Raw genomic sequence first — 23,482 nt, 5'->3', positions numbered from 1 at the left:
GTTGAAAACGGATGCGCTTCTGGATTCTTGGAGTTTATTGTAATTTTAATTTGCATTCGGAGACGCTGGCTCCTCCCTCGAAGGAGTCAGGAGATCGCTGATTGGCCGTCGCTGTTCCCTGCCTGTTGCGTCACTTCCCACGCTCGCCCTCGCGCAGTGTGAGGCGTTCAGTCGGTGCGGAGCTGCACCAACATCCGAATAAAATTCTTTTTTTTTTTGTTGGCAGAACTGGACGGTTCGACTGAAAAATTTGTTCAACGTCCCTGGTGAGTTATTTATTTATTATGGTTTAGGGATTAGATGCCGAAAAGCTAATTACTTAAAAATTACTGCTAAGGTTTTTTTTTCTTCTTAAAAAAAATAATCCTGATTAGATTTGTGGTTATTCATTAATAAGCACTTTGGTACTGTACTATTCCAGGCATTTATTTAAGTTAATTATTTTTTACGTACTTACACGAATGAAGCAACCAGTTGTAATAGCCACATTTTATTTTATTTTTTATTTATTTGTTTTTTGTTTCACTTTCTCGTGCTCTGTAGATAGACTCATGCAAATTTACTTCTTTTTTTGCCTTAAATGTGTATAACAAAAAAAAAACTGAAAAAAGTAAAGAATTACATTGTAAAGACCTGTATGTATTGGGGAAGATTTTAAATAAATATAAGTATACATTTCACTCTGATTGTGTATCTCTAAGATGTATTTCCATTACCTCATCTGTCTAGTCCAGTGATTCTCAACCGGGGTGCCGTGATCGATCGTCAGGGGTGCCGTGGGCAATTATCAAATATCACCATTATCGGGTGTATGTGCTTTAATATAGTGTGACAGATGGTGTAATGCTCTTTTATTCCAGTAGATGGCAGCAAAGCGCGCAGTAGCGCTGACCCGTGTGCCGACAAGGAGGCGTGATCGCCATTTTAATTCCGGGCAAGTTAGTGATTTGTGTGCATAGAAGTTCACTTAGTCTCTTCAAGAAACAGGTGGAATATGCCGGAAAGCTGCGCATGTTGGCAAAGTCACAAACGGAGGAACAAGGGAGACAATTCATAAGTATTCAGTAATTCATTCCATAAGTAAGTGGTTTTGATTTTGTTGTCACTTTGTCCGTGATATTTGGATGATAAACAGCTGTATGTCTCCTGCCGTACTTGTGTCGCCCGATGACACGGATCATTATTTTCACTTATGTCTAGTTGATATTTTCCACTGCTAGACCAATGTCTAGTTAAAATTCTTGTCGTTAGTGACTAAAAATTGTTGGACAAGACTGGGGAGGTTTTGTTTGTTTTTTTTGTTTGTTTGTTTTTTTGCACCTTAAAATAATGAGATTAATGACGAGATGTGCACACACACACCACTGACTTCATGAATGAAACTCGGTCAATAAAGGATAATTGTGTAAAAATATATATAAAAGTATTGTAATGGTTTTAGGAGCCGCGCTGCGTTGAACAGCAGTTCAGCCGAGCAGCGCAGCTTTTAACAGCACAGATCCGTGTAACTTTCAACACTAATATTTGAGAATGTGTGTGTGTCAGAGTAAGTTTAATACTTTCCTGACATAATTTAATGTAATTTAATTTTACTGGCTCGATATCCAGGACAAAATGGCATTTTAATGGCATGGGTCTCCTTGGGAGGGTGGCTGGTGTCTTCCTTTGAGACAGGATGAGAAGCCCCGTCATCCGTGGGGAGCTCGGAGTAGATCTGCTGCTGCTTTGCCTTGAAAGGAGTCAGCTGAGGTGGTTCGGGGATCTGTTCAAGATGCTCCCTGGGCACCTCCCTAGGGAGGTGTCCCAGGGGGCATCCAGCTGGGAGGAGACCCCAGGAAAGACCCAAGATTAGGTAGAGAGATTATATCTCCACACTGGCCTGGGAACGCCTCGGGATCCACCAGTGGTGGTTAATGTGGCACACGAAAGGGAAGTCTGGGGTCCCCTGGTGGAGCTGTTGCCCCCGCAACCCAATTCTAGATAAGCAGTTGAAGATGAGATGAGAGTAAGACAGTTTTAAGGAATAGACTTCTATATTACTGCAGTAAGAAACTTTCAGGAGACTTGCGGAAGTGCAATTAATATTTCTTGGATTTATCAGATATGAAAATGGATTGCAGAATGCAAATATTTGCACAGAAATACTCATAGAAGTGGAAGAATAGTGTACCAGGCTAAACCTTAATGGAATATTTCTGAGTTGCACCATGAACCTTTGCTTACTGTTAATTATTAAGCTCATTCCTTCTGTGGTTGACGTCCAACACATATTTCACACACTTTTTGAATGCTTTTAACAAGCACGTCGATAGATTAGATTAAATTCCAGAACAGCAAACATATTAATGACCTGCAGCTGATCCTCCCTGTCATGGTTATATATGGCTTGTCCACAAAGATGTAATTTGGAGGACACGCCCTGTCAGAGTGCTCGAACTGATTTTTTAGAGTCACCTTAAAAACATGGAAGCAAGCAAAGTGACATTCCTGTCACTGTTATGTCCTGACTCAGTGTGGGTGTAGAGCGTTTTATCACTGCTGCCTGGTGCAGAACTGAGGGGTGTTGGCTGCTGGATCTCGGATGCTGTGTGTCACTGTGGGAGTGACACTAATTATCACTCGCTGTGAGCCACTGTGTGCTTTGTCAACCAACTTTTGTTTGCAGAAAGCACGTGTATATATGTGGGTGTTGATGATCAGGTTTTTCCTCAGTTGCCATCACATTTTTTTTTTTTTTTAGTGTCAACATACTGAAAATGCCACTGCTCCTTTACAAAGCTGAAACATTAAATGCCACCATGGCAGAAAAATCCAACGCATGTTTGTGTGCTTCTTATTAGGATATATGCAAAAAGATTATCTTTAATTATGCCAATTATCTTAAGTTGAAAATATCAAAATGACAAAAAAAAATCATCTCACAGTGCTTACTGAAAAGAAAAGAAAAAATCCTGAAGATTCTCTTATCACAGCCTCCTCGAACTTTGGTGGCTCCTCTTCTCACTTGGCTTCACCGTTCTACCAAGTTTAGTAAAAAAATTTTTTTTTTTTTTCCCAGAAAGCTACTAATAAATTCAATAAGGGAATAACCCTGTTGTGTCTGATTTGTGGACATTCATGCTGGTTATACGGTCGCAAATCGAGCTTTACCGGTGACGCATAAGTGGAGCCAGTAAAAAGGAGTTTTACGGCCACGTGTTAGCAGAGCCATGAAATGGCTATTTTCGACCGTATAACAGCATGAACGTCCGCAAATCATCAGACACAACAGGGTTATTTCCATTCTATTTTAATACTATCGTTTGCACAGTTTATTTTTCTGTGGGTAATTCAGTCGGTGAGGCTTACCGTCGAGCCGAGGTGGCGTCACTCCACAGCGGTCGGCGCGGAGTAATCCATCAAATGTGAAAATCCATCAAATGTGAAATGGTAATTCTGTATCAGAACCCACATCAATACTTTCGTATGGTAGCTTAAATTCACCTATTTCAGCGGCGGTACGCAACTTTCTCTAGCTCTCAGCTAACAGCTAGCAGCGCGCAGCCGGTGTTCTGTCAAATTGTGCATCTCGTTGCATAAATCGACAGTTCCACATCCCAACAGTATTGCGTAAAGTGAAATGGTCAGATATTTTGCCACCGTTACCTCGATATTATATGGTCTGAAATCTCGCACAATTAACCAATCCAATTCAACGAAAAAACTGTAATTGGATTAGAATTCAATTTATTTATTTTCAATTTATTTGTATAGCGCCAAATTTATTTATTTATTTAATTTTTTATATAGCGCCAAATCACAACAGAGTTGCCTCAAGGCGCTTCACACAAGCAAGGTCTAACTTTACTAATCCCCAGCGCAGCAGTGGTAAGGAAAAACTCCCTCTGAGGAAAAAAATCCAAGCAGCCCAGACTCAAAGGGGTGACCCTCTGCTTGGGCCATGCTACAAACATAAATTACAGAACAATTCACAAAACGAATATAAAAGAAATGCTGTTGGTGCACAGGACAGGATGGTCTCCAGCACAAATACCACACCCATCTCTGGATGGAGCTGCACCTTAAACAGAGAGAAAAAATAGAATCAGGCATCAGAAAGACAAGAAATATAATATAATTTGCCAGCATTAAACAAAAACAGGATACTAAGGTGATCGCTGGCCACTAGCACTAAGCTTCAATAAAAGACCCAGAATTAAGTTGAGGCCACGGAACGCTCTGTTTCCTAATAAAATGAATTAAAAGAGTAAAAAGAATAGTAGCATACTATGTCAGTATGCTAGCCATACGAAAGGGAAAATAAGTGCGTCTTAAGTCTGGACTTGAAAGTCTCCACAGAATCTTACTGTTTTATTGACGCAGGGAGATCATTCCACAGAACAGGGGCACGATAAGAGAAAGCTCTGTGACCAGCAGACTTCTTATTCACCCTAGGGACACAAAGTAGTCCTGCACCCTGAGAACGCAAAACCTGGGCCGGTACGTAAGGTTTAATTAGGTAGTTAGGTAGGGAGGTGCCAGTCCGTGGACAATTTTACAGACTAGTAGCAGAACCTTAAAATATGATTTCACTGGGACAGGAAGCCAGTGAAGTGATGTCTCAATGGGTGTAATATGTTCAAATTTTCTGCTTCGTGTTAAAAGTCTGGCTGCAGCATATTGAACCATGCCGATGTCTCACTGGACCAAGAACGAAGAACCATCATTTCAGTCTTATCAGAGTTTAAAAGTAGGAAGTTTCTAGACATCACAAATCACAATAATGCTGCCTTAAGTCACTTCACCATGAGTAAGGTCTAACCTTATCAACCCCCCTGAGCAAGCACACAGGTGACAGTGGTAAGGAAAAACAACCTCTGGTGATATTGAGGAAGAAACCTTAAGCAGACCAGACTCGGAGGGGTGACCCACTGTTTAGGCCATCCTAACAGTTACAAGGTTTTTACAAATTGTACAAAAGTTTGTTGACAAATGGATCTAAACAAAACCATAAAAAAAAAAATCTCTTTTCAAAATATGTCCACTTTGGTAGCGATAACTAGAGCACACCTCTGGTGTTAAGGGAAAACTGCCCCTCTATCACTCATATTTCAATACTTTGATCCTTTTAACAACCCACAGCCACCTGAATTTAAAGCTATAGTATGTGAGATGTAGTGCCATCTAGTGGTGAGGTTGCGCATTGTATTATGCCATTGCTGGTCACAATTTTGTTTCCCTTCATGTTTTAGCTTCTTTAGTGATGGGGAGTCATACTCCTGTGGCTTCTCTTGTATGTGTCGTCCCTGTTCCACAAAAAGGAAGGTTCAAAAACTTGCTAAATCACAACAGAGCTGCCTCAATGTACTTCACACAAGTAAGGTCTAATCTTACAAACCCCCCCTGAGCAAGCGCGCAAGCAACAGTAGTAAGGAAAAACTCCCTCTATCGATAATGAGGAAGAAACCTCAAGCAGAGCAGAATCAGAGGGAAGACCCACTGCTTCGGCCATTCTAACAGTTACAAGCTTTTTACAAATTTTACAAGAATTCTTCTTCAGTCTTCTTTTTGTGGGGCAAAATGTCAAAGATGCAGTAAGTTTAAAAAAAAACAAAACAAATTTATACTCCAGGAAATACAGTCTGCAGTGTTTGTCAGGATTACATTCAACTGCGTGATTAAAGACAAGACAATTCTGCATGTTTTCTGAAGACTATGGTAGAGCAGGTGACCTGTAGACCTGGGTTAGATTCTCAGACCTGTCTTTGTCCTTGAATATGACACTTCATCTGCATTGTCCCAGTCCACCCAGCTGTAAATGGAGAAAGACAAACTTCTGCTTTATTTCATGAGAAGTACTCAACAAAAATATAAACGCAACACTTTTGCTTTTGCTCCCATTTTGTATGAGATGAACTCAAAGATCTAAAACTTTTTCCACATACACAATATCACCATTTCCCTCAAATATTGTTCACAAACCAGTCGAAATCTGTGATAGTGAGCACTTCTCCTTTGCTGAGATAATCCATCCCACCTCACAGGTGTGCCATACCAAGATGCTGATTAGACACCATGATTAGTGCACAGGTGTGCCTTAGACTGCCCACAATAAAAGGCCACTCTGAAAGGTGCAGTTTTGTTTTTTTTTGGGGGGGGGGGGGGGGGTACCAGTCAGTATCTGGTGTGACCACCATTTGCCTCATGCAGTGCAACACATCTCCTTCGCATCATCCGTGAAGAGAACACCTCTCCAACGTGCCAAACGCCAGCGAATGTGAGCATTTGCCCACTCAAGTCGGTTACGACGACGAACTGGAGTCAGGTCGAGACCCCAATGAGGACGATGAGCATGCAGATGAGCTTCCCTGAGACGATTTCTGACAGTTTGTGCAGAAATTTTTTGGTTATGCAAACCGATTGTTCCAGCAGCTGTCCGAGTGGCTGGTCTCAGACGATCTTGGAGGTGAACATGCTGGATGTGGAGGTCCTGGGCTGGTGTGGTTACACGTGGTCTGCGGTTGTGAGGCTGGTTGGATGTACTGCCAAATTCTCTGAAACGCCTTTGGAGACGGCTTATGGTAGAGAAATGAACTTTCAATACACGAGCAACAGCTCTGGTTAACATTCCTGCTGTCAGCATGCCAATTGCACGCTCCCTCAAATCTTGCGACATCTGTGGCATTGTGCTGTGTGATAAAACTGCACCTTTCAGAGTGGCCTTTTATTGTGGGCAGTCTAAGGCACACCTGTGCACTAATCATGGTGTCTAATCAGCATCTTGATATGGCACACCTGTGAGGTGGGATGGATTATCTCAGCAAAGGAGAAGTGCTCACTATCACAGATTTAGACTGGTTTGTGAACAATATTTGAGGGAAATGGTGATATTGTGTATGTGGAAAAAGTTTTAGATCTTTGAGTTCATCTCATACAAAATGGGAGCAAAACCAAAAGTGTTGCGTTTATATTTTTGTTGAGTATATATGAGAATGTCCTTTGTCTAATGTAGACAAAAGAGAAAACTCTATCTGGTGCTGGATCTGCACTAAAGTTTAATGGGTTCTTTCTTCTCCCATGCCCCTTTCATCTCATTTCATCGAAATTGGTTAATGGTTTCTCAAGTTATCCTGGTCAAAAGCAAACAAACCAACCTTCAGATACAGGTGGGAAAAACAGCCTTGGCAGAAATAACACACACACACACACGAATCTCTGTTTAATCTGCCGTGGTGAAAAGCCTTCACTTTACTCACAAATAAATGTTATGAGGTAATCCAGTTTTTAAGAAAGAGTTCTTGTCTTTATTTTTTAGTTATAGCCATCATATACTCTCTGAGGGTGATAGTGAACCACAAGCTGCGTCTGTTCCTAAATGTTCCAGTAGCTGCTCTGAAAACACACACGTACACAGCTAAATGTAGCGTCTCCTAAGAGAACCATAAAGAAGAACATCAGCTTCAAGTGGTTTTGCAGCAGTGAACTGTTTGATGAGTTAACCTTCTAACAGGCTGTAAAAGTATTTTTTCCTGAGGTCTATTGTACTGGCGGTGTTGTTTACTTTACAATTGACACCACAGTTCATAAATATCCTTTGTCTCATTCGCTGTTCATTGTTCAAGCAATGCCTCTAAAATGTTCTTACCCCTGAGAGTTTTCACTTAAAAAAACAAAACAAAACAAAAATACATTTTACAAATGCAGTTTGTATTCAGAGTTTTTATTTTTAATATCACACTTTTATTTTACAGCATAACTGGCATTCAATAAAAATAACTTAATATCCGCTGACATGTATAAAGCTAATTCACAATTTTTATTTAATTGTGTTATATTAAAGGCAACAAGCATTAAGCACTCTAATGTTTGGTATTTAGAGGCTGTAATTTTATTTTGATTTGAAAACGCTTAATCCCAGTACTTTTTACAGGCACTTTAATTGATTGTAACAAATACAATTAAAAGATTGAGACAAGAAGGACATAACAAAATAGGTTCATGTGGCCGTTTTGGTTTTGTAAATTGATTGGCTGCACACTGCCTCTACAATATTTATGGGAAATTATTGTTTTGTTTTGTTTTAATCGTATGTATATGATGTAATACAAGCACTTTTTTCCACCCTAGTTGTCGCATGTCATTTATCAGTGAGACTTGAAAAAGTTTGTGTACATCAGCCAGGAATACTTGCTACAGAAATCAACCCTCCATTTTTCAGGAGACATGAGAATTTGTCTCTTGCTCTTCTGGCTTGAATAGTAAACAGATTGAGGATCATTTCCAGAGCACACCAATATCAATCAGTCAATCAACTTTTTTCTTGTATAGCGCCAAATCACAACAAACAGTTGCCCCAAGGCGCTCCACATTGCAAGGCAAGGCCATACAATAATTATGAAACACAGTCTACGTCTAAAGCAACATAACCAAGGGATGGTCCAGGGTCACCCGATCCAGCCCTAACTATAAGCCTTAGCGAAAAGGAAAGTTTTAAGCCTAATCTTAAAAGTAGAGAGGGTATCTGTCTCCCTGATCTGAATTGGGAGCTGGTTCCACAGGAGAGGAGCCTGAAAGCTGAAGGCTCTGCCTCCCATTCTACTCTTACAAACCCTAGGAACTACAAGTAAGCCCGCAGTCTGAGAGCGAAGCGCTCTAATGGGGTAATATGGTACTACGAGGTCCCTAAGATAAGATGGGACCTGATTATTCAAAACCTTATAAGTAAGAAGAAGAATTTTAAATTCTATTCTAGCATTAACAGGAAGCCAATGAAGGGAGGCCAACACGGGTGAGATATGCTCTCTCCTGCTAGTCCCCGTCAGTACTCTAGCTGCAGCAATATGTCCCGAGAGACACTTTGCAAGTTTCTAATGTGTAATTAGCACCAAAGCAAACCGCTCAGCTGGAAAGAGTTTGCGCGCTGATGCTCAACCTTTAGTTTATGTCACAATAATGTCAGCTGATGTAAACAACTCTGCACCCATCAATAGATTTGTTTTTACAATTTGTTTTTTAAGTGTCAATAACAACTGTTGGCCCAAAACATGGAAAAATCTATTTAAATCTGTAATGTGCAAATTTCCTCTTTCCACCCCAAAATTGAGGTCAGCTCATAAGTTTCACTTTTTGATTTTATTTTGTTGTTGTTGTTTTGCTTTAGTAATCCTGCAACCAAATTAACACATCGGGGAATGTAAGTGTAGTCGTAGCCTCCTTGGTGAAGATGATACGTATTTTACATATTTCATCGTGCTGTATTTGCACACCTACACTTTCCACCCTCACTAAGTCCTCGTGCCAAGGAAGAGTGTCGCGTGAAATGACAAGTCACATTTTGTCTGGCATGCCTTCCTCATGTCTGACTTGTCAGTAATGTTAAATACATGAAAACTGACAGCAAACACTAAGACGTGTTCTGCCGCTGAAGTGTGTCAGCTGTTGTTGCTCAGATGATACGTGACAAAGTGTTGCATTCTCAGTGATGTACATTTCCCAGTTCAATGCTTAGTCATAGTTATCTAAATATCTGACAGTAAATCATGCACAAGCCACTTCTGTATGAATGTCTGGTTGAGCGCTCACACAGATGTTGGAAGTGCACGAATGCTAAAGGGCCTTTTTCTGCTTTCTCTTCCACACCAAATGTGAAATGAAGGTTTTACGACAACTGTTGAGTTTTTCAGGTCATGAGGTTAAGTTCCAATCCAGTCAGCATACTACATTACTCATTTCTGTCAAATAAATTGGAACATTAATCTCACATTTACACTGTTAAATATCATAAAAGAAGTAAAATTCAGTTTTCACAAATAAATCAGATGAAGGGAAACTCAAAGTGGAAAAAGGCAGCTATCATCATCTGTGACATATGTAAATAAATCCCTTTGGTTGCTCCCTTGTTGTCACTCGGGGCCTCGGGTAGATCCGCATGTTGAATTGGCAGAAGTTTTACACTGGATTCCCTTCCTGATGCAAGTCCACATTACATGGAGAGTTGTGGCACTGGTGGGTTTTGAACCAGGAACCTTCTGCACTGAAACCAAGCACACTAACCACTTGGCCACCAGAGACTAGTATGGCGTTAGTGCTAACTGGAGATAGTTACATTATCAGCCTCCTCACGCTTTTCGAATTTCCTCTACTACGAATTCCTGAAAAAAACTGGAGATGTTATGTTGTATATTATCTACTTCTACAAGTAACAATTTCAATTTCAATTTGTTTTCATTCATATAGCACCAAATCACAACAGAGTTGCCTCAAAGCGCTTCACACAGGTAAGGTCTAACCTTACCAACCCCCAGAGCAACAGTGGTAAGGAAAAACTCCCTCTGAGGAAGAAACCTCAAGCAGACCAGACTCAAAGGGGTGACCCTCTGCTTGGGCCATGCTACAGACATAAATTACAGAACAATTCACGGACGAATATACAAGAAATGCTGTTGGTGCACAGGACAGGAGGATTGCCAACACGAATACAACTCCCATCTCTGGATGGAGCTGCACCTTAAACAGAGAGAAAAAAACTGAATCAGGCATCAGAAAGACAAAAAATATTGCATAATTTGCCAGCATTAAACAACAACAAAAACAGAGAAATACTAAGGTGATCACCGGCCACTAGCCCTAAACTTCACTAAAAGACCCAGAATTTAGGTAAAGTTGAGGCCGCAGCCCACTCCAATTACTAATAAATGAACGATAAGAGAAAGCTCTGTGACCCACAGACTTCTTATTCACCTTAGGGACACAAAGTAGTCCTGCACCCTGAGAACGTAAAGCCCGAGCCGGTACGTAAGGTTTAATTAGGTCAGCTAGGTAGGGAGGTGCCAGTCCATGAATAATTTATAGGTTAGTAGCAGAACTGTAAAATCTGATCTCACTGGGACAGGAAGCCAGTGAAGGGATGCCAAAATGGGTGTAATGTGGTTGTACTTTCTGCTTCGTGTCAAAAGTCTGGCTGCAGCATTTTGAACCAATTGGAGACCCCAATGCTAAACTGCGGTAAACCAGAAAATAGAACATTGCAGTAGTCCAATCTAGAAGAGATAAATGCATGGATCAGTGTCTCAGCATCTGCCATAGACAGGATGGGACGAATCTTCGCTATACTTCGCAGGTGGAAGAAAGCAGTCCTAGTAATATTTCTAATGTGGAGGCCAAAGGACAAGGAAGGATCAAAAATGACCCCAAGGTTCCTCACTTTGTCAGTGTGATGTATGACACACAAGCCGAGGCTGAGCGTTAACTGGTCAAATTGATGCCGATGCCTCACTGGACCAAGAACCATCATTTCAGTCTTATCAGAGTTTAAAAGTAGGAAGTTTCTAGACATCCAACTTCTCACTGCTGCAAGGCAATCTTCTAAGGATTTTATGTGAACGAGATTACCAGCAGTTATCGGCATGTATAACTGAGTATCATCTGCATAGCAGTGAAAGGTAATCCCAAAACACCGCAATATGTGCCCAAGGGGTGCTATATAAAGGGAGAAAAGGAGGGGCCTAAGACAGACCCCTGTGGAACCCCAAATTTCATGTCACTAAGGTTAGAGGTAGTGTTACTGTACAAAACACAGTGAGAACCGACTGGTCAAGTATGATGTCAGCCATGCAAGGGCACTCCCAGTAATCCCAAAATGATTTTCCAGCCTATCAAGTAGAATATGATGATCCACAGTATCAAATGCAGCACTGAGATCTAACAGCAACAGAACCGTAGTGGTGTCCGAATCCATTGTAAGCAGAAGATCATTCACCACTTTAGTAAGAGCCGTCTCTGTGGAATGATATTTTCTAAAAGCAGACTGCAGTGGCTCAAAGAGATTATTCTCAGTAAGGTAGTCTACGAGCTGCCGTGACACCACTTTTTCCAGAATTTTAGAGAAAAATGATAGATTTGATATTGGCCGATAGTTTTTCAATACACTAGGGTCAAGATTAGGTTTCTTAAGTAATGGTTTAATCACTGCAGATTTGAAACATTTAGGAACAGATCCAGAAGTTAAAGAAAGATTAATAATTTCCAGCACAGTCGGCCCAAGAGTGGGCCACAGGTCCTTAAACAGTTTTGTTGGTATAGGATCAACTAAACAGGTTGTGCTTCTTGTTGACATTACGAGTTTTGTCAGCATGCCTAGTGAGATACTATCAAATTCTGTAAATCTAGGTAATACGTCAGTAGTGGCGCCCACCTCAATAGCAGTGTGTAGTGGCTGGGTTAAGGCATGCTGGGATATTTAACAGGTTGGTTGTTGTTGTGGCCAAATGTTCTTGAAATGGCGCAATATCTCCACCTGGTGGACATTTACCATTAATGCAGGTGCAGTTGAATTAATGGAGGTACAGTTGAATTTTTCCAGTTGCTCTTGCCCATTGGATCCATTTTCAAAATCTTTGCCTTGCAACAGACCATGTGTAAAAATATAGACAGACCATATACATGTTATAGTCACCTTCAAAAATACTAGAAAGGTTTTCACTGATTAATATCACTTTGAGCAGATGGAATCAGTTATTCACTGAAATCACCTGGTGGAATCAGTGGCTGCAATGAAAACCTGCACCCTCTTGACCCTTTCTGGAACAAGTTGCCCACCCCTGATGTGTGACTTTTTTTTTTTTATTATAATGTGTTTTGCTTCCCGGTTTGTAAGGAAAATATGTGTTGCGGACCGATTGCCATGGTAACCGGTCTGGGTATGGGAAAATATCCGGCCGGTAATCAGCCAATCAGAGCATGCATAGCGTCACAGCCATATAATAATGTAGCGTATTCTACAGACGATTATAAACGTGCATCTAAAAAAAAAAAAAAATTGAATAACTTGATTTTTAATCATTGGAGCCTACAGATTTAAAAAAAATACAACACCAGTATCTAAAAATATTAGAATATTTGATTTGGGATTTGACTTCGTCAAATACCATGAAGCTCTCACTCACAACTGATCCCATTTTGACAATATTACTGTGCTAATAGCAGGGAAATAAAACAGAAGCCAACAAGTTGACTGTGAAGTCTTGCTGCTAATCGCAGGGTCCCGATGGCCACTGAGGTTGCTGTTGCTTTAATTAGATTGTCTCACATTAATAGAATGCTTAGTGGATTTAAAGCATTTATTTAACTATGCTGACCAAAGTGCAAATTTATTGTGCTAACTGAAATGTGTAATATTGATTTGTTGCTTTCACATGCACCAGTTATTTATCTACGAGGTCTATTAGAAAAGTATCCGACCTTATTATTTTTTTCAAAAACCATATGGATTTGAATCACGTGTGATTACATCAGACATGCTTGAACCCTCGTGGGCATGCGAGAGTTTTTTCACGCATCATTCGCCTGTGGGCAATCTTTGAGTGAGGAGTGGCCCACCATCTTGTCGATTTTTTTTTCATTGTTTAGGAATGGTTCAGAGACTGCTGCTTTGTTTGATCAAAATTTTTTCAAAACTGTAAGACACAACTAAGTGGACACCATTCAATAAATTCAGCTGGTTTTCGGTAAAAATTTTAACGGCTGATGAGAGATTGTGGTGTGCAAGTGTCTCTTTAAGGACGGCCCACAGCGCCTGACGGCGATCTGCGCTTCGAGGTGGCAGCGTCTCGCCGTTTCAAGTTGAAAACTTCCACATTTCAGGCTCTGTTGACCCAGGAAGTCATCAGAGAACAGAGAACTTTCAGAAGAAGTCGGCCTGAGGAGTTTATTCGGACATTCCATTGTTAACGGACATTTTGTAATGAAAGAACGTGCGGGCAGAGTCGCATGTCGGGCCGGACCCGACCGCGGGGGGTCGCGACAGGAAAAACACCTCCGTTGGAAACCTTAACGGGCAAGTTGGAACATGCCCAAGCCGTTAAACAATTTCTCAGTTACTCACTTGTTGAAACCCATCAAAAGCCGCCTGAATTTTACAAATGGTTTTCAACACGGAGGTGTTTTTCCTGTCGCGGCGCACACAGATTCGCTGAGTCGCACGTCTTTCATTACAAAATGTCCTTAAACAGTGGAATGTCCGCATAAAGTCCTCATGCCGGCCTCTTCTGAATCTTCTCTGTTCTCTCACGACTTCCTGGGTGAATTAAGCCTTAAATTAGGATGTTTTCAGGTCGAAACAGGCAGACGACGGCGCCTGGAAGCGGTGTGCAACGTTCCGCTCCATGGGAAGTCCTTACAGCGACAGAAACACCCCATAATCTCTCATCAGCCATTATACTTTTCACCGAAAACCAGCTTAATTTCTCGAATAGTGTCCACTCGGATATCCCTCACAGGTCCAGAAAAAAGTTTGATAAAGCAACGCGCGCCGTCTCGAGCAGCGTGTGAAACAAAGGAATTCATCCGAGAGGGCGGGACCACATCTCACTCAAGGCCTGCCCACAGGGAAATGACGTCACCGACACGCGTGAAAAAACTCACGCATGCGCACGAGGGTTCAAGCGTGATTGGTGTAATCGCACGTCATTCAAATCCATATAGTTTTTTTTAAAAATAAAAAGGTAGGATACTTTTCTGATAGACCTCGTAAACTGCTGTTCAACTTTCAAGCTATGCCTTCATCTCATGCATGTCTGTTGTGTTTTGTAACACTTTGATTTATTGTGTTAAGTAATATAGTGTGCAGACAGATGAGCCGCACACAGTGGTTGATCAGATTCCAGTTTCGCCTTTTTTGTTTCTCTTCAAATTTTTTGTTGTTGACCTTTCAGATTCTTCCCCACATTGGCTCTTTGTGAACGTTACGCAACAAAAAGAAAACCGTGAAGCCCAGGTCCTGCCCTCATGCTCTCCTTTGTGCAATGTCGAAGAGCGGCACATGGCCAGGTGGCATAGCCTTAGAGCCCTCAGGCAATATGGACAGTGCTGGGAGCTGTGACAGTGTAATCAGCATGAATTCTGCCGATGTAAGTGCTGGTAAAGGACACAATCAAATTCAGATGTTTATTTTAGAAAACAACTATTTACATGCTTTAAATTGCTGAAGGTAAGTTAATTGTTATGGGAATGTGTTTGGCCCCGTATCCATATGTGTAGCATCTACACACGAGCAAAAGGGGAGGAACAAAAATGTGTACAAAAAACAAAATCGGCATCAGTTCTGAAAACGAGCAAAAGGGTAAGAACAAAAATGTCGGCAAAAAACAAACAGCATCAGTTCTGAAAATGAGCAAAAGGAGAGAAACAAAAATGTCTACAAAAAACAAAATCAGCATAATTTCTGAAAATGAGCAAAAGGAGAGAAACAAAAATGTCTATAAAAAACAAAATCAGCATCACTTTGGAAACGAGCAAAAGGGGAGGAACAAAAATGTCTGCAAAAAAAACAAAATCAGCATCAGTTCTGAAAATGAGCAGAAGGGGGGAACTAAAATGTCTGCAAATACTAAATCAGCATCAGTTGCTTGGCATTAATTTGGGTACACTCAACAAAAATATAAACGCAACACTTGGTTTTGTTCCCATTTTGTATGAGATGAACTCAAAGATCTAAAACTTTTTCCACATACACAATATCACCATTTCCCTCAAATATTGTTCACAAACCAGTATAATTCAATGATAGTGAGCACTTCTTTGCTGAGATAATCCATCCCACCTCACAGGTGTGCCATATCAAGATGCTGATTAGACACCATGATTAGTGCACAGGTGTGCCTTAGACTGCCCACAATAAAAGGCCAGTCTGAAAGGTGCAGTTTTGTTTTATTGGGGGGATACCAGTCAGTATCTGGTGGGACCACCATTTGCCTCATGCAGTGCAACACGTCTCCTTCCTTGGCTGTGCGAAGTTGCTGGAAATGGGCAGGAACTGGTACACGCTGTCGAATACGCCGGTCCAGAGCATCCAAAACATGCTCAATGGGTGACATGTCCGGTGAGTATTCCGGCCATGCAAGAACTGGGACATTTTCAGCTTCCAAGAATTGTGTACAGATCCTTGCAACATGGGGCCGTGCATTATCCTGCTGCAACATGAGGTGATGTTCTTGGATGTATGGCACAACACTGGGCCTCAGGATCTCGTCACGGTATCTCTGTGCATTCAAAATGCCATCAATAAAATGCACCTGTGTTCTTCGTCCATAACAGACGCCTGCCCATACCATAACCCCACCGCCACCATGGGCCACTCCATCCACAACATTGACATCAGAAAACCGCTCACCCACACGACGCCACACACGCTGTCTGCCATCTGCCCTGAACAGTGTGAACCGGGATTCATCCGTGAAGAGAACACCTCTCCAACGTGCCAAACGCCAGCGAATGTGAGCATTTGCCCACTCAAGTCGGTTACGACGACGAACTGGAGTCAGGTCGAGACCCCGATGAGGAGGACGAGCATGCAGATGAGCTTCCCTGAGACGGTTTCTGACAGTTTGTGCAGAAATTCTTTGGTTATGCAAACCGATTGTTTCAGCAGCTGTCCGAGTGGCTGGTCTGAGACGATCTTGGAGGTGAACATGCTGGATGTGGAGGTCCTGGGCTGGTGTGGTTACACGTGGTCTGCGGTTGTGCGGCTGGTTGGATGTACTGCCAAATTCTCTGAAACGCCTTTGGAGACAGTTTATGGTAGAGAAATGAACATTCAATACACGAGCAACAGCTCTGGTTGACATTCCTGCTGTCAGCATGCCAATTGCACGCTCCCTCAAATCTTGCAACATCTGTGGCTTTGTGCTGTGTGATAAAACTGCACCTTTCAGAGTGGCCTTTTATTGTGGGCAGTCTAAGGCACACCTGTGCACTAATCATGGTGTCTAATCAGCATCTTGATATGGCACACCTGTGAGGTGGGATGGATTATCTCAGCAAAGGAGAAGTGCTCACTATCACAGATTTGTGAACAATATTTGAGGGAAATGGTGATATTGTGTATGTGGAAAAAGTTTTAGATCTTTGAGTTCATCTCATACAAAATGGGAGCAAAACCAAAAGTGTTGCATTTATATTTTTGTTGAGTGTATGATGTTGACCAAAACCAGGTCATTTGTTAGGAATTCCTTTACGGTCTTTCAACTTTTTTCAACATTTATAAGTATATTTTCTTTGCAGACACATTCCCCAAGAAAATCACTGAATCATTGTAGAACGAGTTGGGTTTTTTTTTTACAAACAGAGCTACGAAAGGTATTTGGTGTAAATTCCTGAATATTTCACATCACAGTATGTCACAGGCATAAATAAAATAAACAAATAAATATCCTGTGCACCTGTTTTTGTGTTTTGTAGGTTGATTGTGCAGTCTCTTATTTTGTGTACACAGAGTGAAGACAGTATGGAGCATTTGTCTGCAGAGGAGAGGGCGTGCCTCTTGTATCTGGAGGAAATGATCGAGTCTCTGGAGGTGCAGGAGGATAGTGGCTTATCCAACGACGAGCCAGATTCTGGGCGAGTGGCAAAAAAAAGTACTCACTTAACAGCACACGGTAAATAACGATAACTGCTCGTGTTATTAAATGTTTTGTTCTGCCTGTTTTCTTTACCTGTGTGTCTTGAATCTTCTAATTTTGCAAAAAAAATAAAAAAAAAAATCCTGATTTACAGCTGCAGCCATTCTGTTTTTACATCTTTAGACATTTTTAAGCTGAAGTCTGAACCTAAAAAGAGCCACAAGTTGTCCACACCGCTGCCTGAAGGCACAGGAAGGTTCCCACCCAGAGTACCCGAGGTCCCAGTAGAGCCTGAAACCAGATCATTTGCCATCCAGCACAAACCCGAGTGTTATGCTCTGAATCACACGGCTGAACCGCAGTCACTCGTTTCTGCACAACCCTCAGACACCACAGAGCTCAAACAGACTGCGAGTCAGACTGAAGCTTCCCTCGCTGCTGGTGGTGATGGTAATCCTCCAAACACACAGCTTTACTCAGGTCCACCACCCAATGCCTCCAAGGGAGCATTTGGACTGATTCCTCCTCCCTCAGATTTCCGAGATGAGTCGGCTCCACAGCCACGGAAAGTAAAAGCCATCTCTCGGCCCGCAGTGGCAGCAGGTAGACACTCGACGAAATCTGTTAACGTGGAGCAGCTGCTCCACAGGGTCCCTATTAAAGGAAATTCTGCAACCTCCTGTACATCCAAGGAGACTTCCCTCATGCCTGGAGGTGAAGCATGGAGTCCACCACACACATCTGGGTTCCAGAGCAACTCCTTTACTCCAACTGTCCCCAGAAGTCCCCCTGCTGTGGCTCCTAAACCTGCAAAGAATGCACCCAGCATTATGATGATGTTACAAAAGATGTCACTGCCAGGCTCTGATAGTAACTTGGATCATCCTGCCCAAACTTCTAGCAATGAGCTGGCGATGGACCCTGAGCAGATCCACCTGGAGGCTCTCAGAAAGCTTGGCCTTCTTAAAAATGATGAGACAAATTCAAGCCCTATCCTGAACCCTAAACGTTCCCCCAAATCTAGAAGTTCCTGGGCAGCTCCTGGCTCTCCTCTCCTTCCAGCAACTCCTCAGAGTTCAACACCACCTGCAACGCCATCGTACGCCCACATCAGCAGCCGCCCACCTTTTCCTGAGCCTTTGCCTTCCCCGAGTCCTGCTGTTGAGTCACTACCACATGCAGACCAGCCTGCTGAGGTTCTCCCAGCACCCCCTGCTTTCAGTGACCCTGTTGAACCTTTGTGGTCAGATACGGAGCCAACGGGTGACGTAAAGACTCAGGAGAACACGCCGCCTGTTATTAGTCCACCTATGGGAGGTCTGGAGTCAGCCCCTCGGGACCGCTCCAGCCCAGGTTTAAGTAATTACACAATAAGTCCAGACTTGAGCGAGTCTGGACCAAGTGTCAGCGGTGATCAGATTGTCGGTCCCCTCCGGAACGCTCGGCCACGCCCCGCCTCCCTGGGAAGCAAAACAGAATTTTCAAACATTCAGGAAGCAGGTTTACAGGCAGGACAGGCTCCAAGCAAAGACCTGAGCTCACGACGGAGCCTGCATGCTAGCGGGTACCACCACTCCGCAGATCCGCAGAAGCAGCCTGGATCATATGGAGTCAGCGTGCTGATCTGTCCACGTGGACAGAGTCAAGAGGCTCGGCGAGAGGCCCTGAAGAAGCTGGGGCTCCTCAGGGATTAACTAACAAAACCTACAGCTCTCTGCCTGCCACTGAAGGTCTGGATTTACAGGAAGCCTTTAGAGACTCATTATTAATACACAATGAATGAAGGAAATAGTTACTGGGAGCAACTTAACTGCTGTAGATACTTTTTTGTCATAGCATTAACTTCCTATAACCCACTGATTCAAGCACACTCTTACTAAAATAAGTTAACATGAAGTAAAAATCTTAACAAAGGCTCACTCATTTATTCATTCATTTTCTGAACCCACTTAATCCTGTTCAGGGTCTTGGGTGGGAGGGGGCGAGGGGTGGGGTGGGGGGCTGGAGTCACTGGGTGAGAGGCAGGGTACACCTTGGCCACCTATCACATATCCAACATACCAAAGGTTCTTTCGTTACTTTGAAATTTTATCACATTTATTGAGTATCAGATGTTTTCTTCATTGTAAAAAATAAATAATTAACATATATATAAAGATTTTGACCTGTTGCACTCACTCACCCTCAACCGTTTACGCCATTTTAGGGTCACGGGGTGGGGAGTGGGGGGGCAGGACGTCAGTCTGTCGCAGGGCCACATATAGACAAACACACGCACGCACACTTACAGACAATTTAAAGTTTCCAGTCCACCTAACCTGTATGTCTTCGTATGTGGGAGAAAGCCAGAGCACCTGGAGGGAACCCACGCAGACACGGAGAGAACACACAAACTCCACACAGAAAGGCCACAGGTGGGAATCAAATCCATGACCTTCTCGTTGTGAGGCAACAGTGCCAACCACTAATCTACCGTGCTGCAAAGGCTGATGCAAAGTGTCTTAAATACAGATAAAGTTTGCACACATAAATACACTGAGGTGACACATCCTTAAAAAAATTCAGGTGTCTAAGGGAAGTTGTTCCTTTCAATGAGTTTTTATTGGTCACGTCATGGCTTCCATCAGACAAGGAGTATCTCCCATTCCTCTCTCAGGCCATGTCGATGTGTCACACAGATTATGGACCATTTCTGGACTAAATGTTGAGAACTTATTTGTTTCCTCCATAGGATGCTGCACTTTATGTGTGTTTAGTGAAGAATATGAAATGTCTGCATGGAGAGATTCCTGCTGGTGTCACAGACCAAACTGTCCCCCCTAAAATTCGGCCCGCCCTGCCTTCACTGTGCATGCATCATTTCAGACCACAGCAGCATCATTTGTGAGCATCACCAGCGGTCCACAGACTATCACCCCGTTTCTGCTTAAAACTGCACTCCAGTCGTCATCTATCTCAGAGACAGATATCTGAAGCTTTTGTCCAACACTCATTTCCACATAAATTCAGCATTATTTTGGCGGACCGATCAGAGCGCCACAGCTGCAGCTGCACCTCCGTCATTTCAGAGCGTCAGTAACGACTCACCAATTATCACCTCGTTTCTGCTTAAAACTGACTTTAGAATGATTTGAGAGGTTTTACTTTGTCATCTGATGGTTAATAATCACATTAATCCTTCTGATTGCTTTGGGTGTAAAGAGTCAGACGCAGACATGCTGCTGTGGTCCCAAATGACACATGCGCAGCGAAGGCAGGCAGACCAATTTTTAGGGGGGACTGTTTGGTCTGTGACACCAGCAAAGAATCACAGCTCCAAAATGTGTGCGTGCGTGCAAAACAGCTGGTGATCACAGTTGTCAATGGATGTACATGTCGCTATAAAGTCATTTTCACATGAAGGCAAAAGAAAGTGTCATGGAAAGATGGTGTAAAATGTGATTCTGTAGTGTGAAGCATGAGCGTTTGCACAGAAAGTGTGCGCTGCGCTTGTTAATGCAGCCATTTAAAACTGTAAATAAAGTATTCCTATGAATGCTTGACAGATCTCACTGAGTTTCTTAAAATACTAAATAAAAAGCTGTGAATGAAGTAACATTTGGATTGCATTATTGACCAGAACTAGGGCTGGTTCAATGCACAGGGCACATCTGGACAGAGGTCCATGTGGTTCCACTTTACCGTCCACTAAAATGTTGTGGAGAAAAACACATCACAAAATAATAAATACTATCACTAGCAACCACTAACATGCCGACAATTACAGACAGAACACAGTCTCTGCATAACGGACATCAGGATGCTAGGTTTCTTTGTTTTTTCTTTTACAAATTTTTTTAAATAAAAGTGTTTAGTTTAAACAGATATTTTCACATATTTGGAAAAAAAGCTTGCATTTAATGCTGTTAACAGTATTTTAATGGAGCGTTCTTCACCAAGATTATGTGATTATAAAGAGATTTTCAGGGCCCACGCAGAGGTTTAACGTGGGGGCCCGCGATCACTTTAATATCTACCCCTGACAGCAGCTCAACATGAATAAATTAAAATTTCAACCATTAGTTCATGTGACTTTGCATTTAGTCAAAGTTAATTATTTCAAAGATTCATTTAGGTTTTAACTTTGAAGGAGCCGATTTAAAAATTTTAATCATCCATATTAAACTCTTGAATAAGATGTTTTAAGATAAGTTTTATAGTTTTGTGTGTTTGAGGTTTTATGTTAAATACCCATAATCAGCGATGGTTCTATACTGAATTACTCCCTGGGCAATACCCCCTCCAATCCCCCACCAAAAAACAAAATTTTGCATAGCCATTTTTTTATTATTTTATTTTTTTTGTGTAATATTTTATATGTATATAATATTTTGGAAGTGCCCCTGAAATTGCAATTGAAATTGACATTGAAAGACCACAGGCTACAAAATAACTCTAATACTAAACATCTGTGAATTGCAAATTTGAATAAACATGCCCTTATATGCTAAATATCTGTCATTAGACATTTTATTAACAATTAGCTCCTTTATTAAGGAGCATATTTATCTTAACATTTAGCTAAATATTAAGCTTGTTGTTTTTAAATATTCAGCTTAAATGTATAAATACTTAGCATTACCTAATGTGCAAACTTTTAGGGATGACAGAAATTTGATAATGTAGAGTTTGCCTTTTCTTTCTCCTTAATTTTTGGTCTTCATCTGTGGGTCAAAAGGAAATCTAAACTGAAATGTTACTTGCATTTCCATGCTAATGAAATCAAATGTGAAACTCTATCACATGCATGCACACACTCAAAAAAAAAAGTCAGATTCAAGTCACTTCAACTAGTAATGTGAACGCAGCTCAAGTTCTAAACCCTCCTTACAAATAGGTAGGCTGTTCTTTCTGCAAACGTTTTTCCATGAGTGGGCAAGTTGTCCTAGCTGGTGAGATTCTAACACGTTCTTAAGCCACTTTGACACTTAACGAATTTGATCCTTGCACTGCTATGTAATTTGTCCTGCCAATGCGACCTACTTTGTCCCACTAGATGCCGCGCTTTGTCTTGTTTTACGCCACATTCTATAAAATTTCGTAGCTGATGACATGTTTTCTCTCAGAACTTGGCTGATGAAACCATTTCTCATCACTCCCAGAATCACAGAGAAATTATCTGCTGCTGCAGCTTCTTTCATTCGCGTCGTGCGGTGGAGAACGCATTTGGAATCGTCTCAAAGGTAATTATTTATAGTATTGTAATGGATCGGTAAAACCAAAAACCGCTACTGGCCACAATTCTATAACTGTGTACAGAAATGTTCCTACTATAAACATAATTTACACCTGACACAACTTGTTTTGGGCTTCTGCGAAATACGTAACAGAAGCGCCCACAAAATGCTTTATCTGTATAAGTAATTATAATATGCAGATTAAAAACAGTTTTGCACTGCGTGACCCCTTTCTCTCTGTTGTAGTCTTTAAATAATGAAACTTTGTACTCTTTAGTCTTGCTTGGCGAACACAATCACATAAATCATTAGTTATTTTCCCACATTCACTAATTAATTTGTGTCTGTCTACAGTGGGTCTGTGCCCACAGTTTGAGAACCATGTTCTGCTGTTAATAACACATGAAAACTAAAATGTATACAGTCTTCTGTCACTTTACTTTTTATTTTGGAGTTTGCAAATTGAAGAACAATTACTTGTGAGATGCGATGACATAATGTGATAATTTTAAAGTGGACACTTGGCTCTTGTCTTCCATTCTGCAGGTATTTCTGCTTTCATTACTTTTTGTTGTCAGTTAAACGGCTCCTCTCTTAGTTCTTTTTTTGGTGACCTGCAGAGGTCAGTGCTGAAAACAATATTATTATTATTATTATTATTATTTAACAGTGTGTCTGTGTGCTTTGTTTTAGATGATCTTCATATGCTCCGTGTCCTTCAGTGCTCAGAACTGTCACTGCCGCCGACTGGCAGAAACAACGTGAAATATGTAGTTTGCATGTTTTCATGGTGATGCACAGCTGCAGGTTTCTGTCAGCTGGTTAAACCGCTCTGTCTCTTCAACATAAACCACCACTGTGCTACAGGCAGGTTATACATTTGCATTTGTT

General features: G+C 41.7%; 1 protein-coding gene across 2 annotated transcripts; it reads left to right on the top strand.

Annotated features, from left to right (window-relative positions):
* Nucleotides 1-36: 36 nt before the first annotated feature.
* LOC117512701 (specifically androgen-regulated gene protein) lies at nt 37-19,346 on the top strand. 2 transcript variants are annotated; one of them, XM_034172867.1, is made up of 4 exons: nt 37-266; nt 14,691-14,885; nt 17,249-17,411; nt 17,559-19,346. In XM_034172867.1, the coding sequence occupies exons 2-4, from the start codon at nt 14,781-14,783 to the stop codon at nt 19,067-19,069; spliced, it is 1,779 nt and encodes a 592-aa protein (XP_034028758.1). In that variant the 5' UTR covers nt 37-266; nt 14,691-14,780; the 3' UTR covers nt 19,070-19,346. The 2 variants fall into 2 exon arrangements, with proteins under 2 accessions (XP_034028758.1, XP_034028757.1); XM_034172866.1 differs by lacking the exon at nt 37-266 and adding an exon at nt 967-1,080.
* The last annotated feature ends 4,136 nt before the right edge of the window (nt 19,347-23,482 follow it).

Source organism: Thalassophryne amazonica, chromosome 6 (assembly GCF_902500255.1).
Source record: "Thalassophryne amazonica chromosome 6, fThaAma1.1, whole genome shotgun sequence".
NCBI classification, from domain to species: Eukaryota; Metazoa; Chordata; class Actinopteri; order Batrachoidiformes; family Batrachoididae; genus Thalassophryne; species Thalassophryne amazonica.
This window is presented reverse-complemented; position numbering and strand designations above follow the sequence as displayed.

Coding starts and splice junctions, on each gene's coding strand:
- LOC117512701 (XM_034172867.1), top strand. CDS start 14,781: ATGTCGAAGAGCGGCACATGGCCAGGTGGCATAGCCTTAGAGCCCTCA. Junction 14,886..17,248: donor TCAGCATGAATTCTGCCGAT/GTAAGTGCTGGT, acceptor TTGTGTACACAG/AGTGAAGACAGTATGGAGCA. Junction 17,412..17,558: donor TACTCACTTAACAGCACACG/GTAAATAACGAT, acceptor TTACATCTTTAG/ACATTTTTAAGCTGAAGTCT.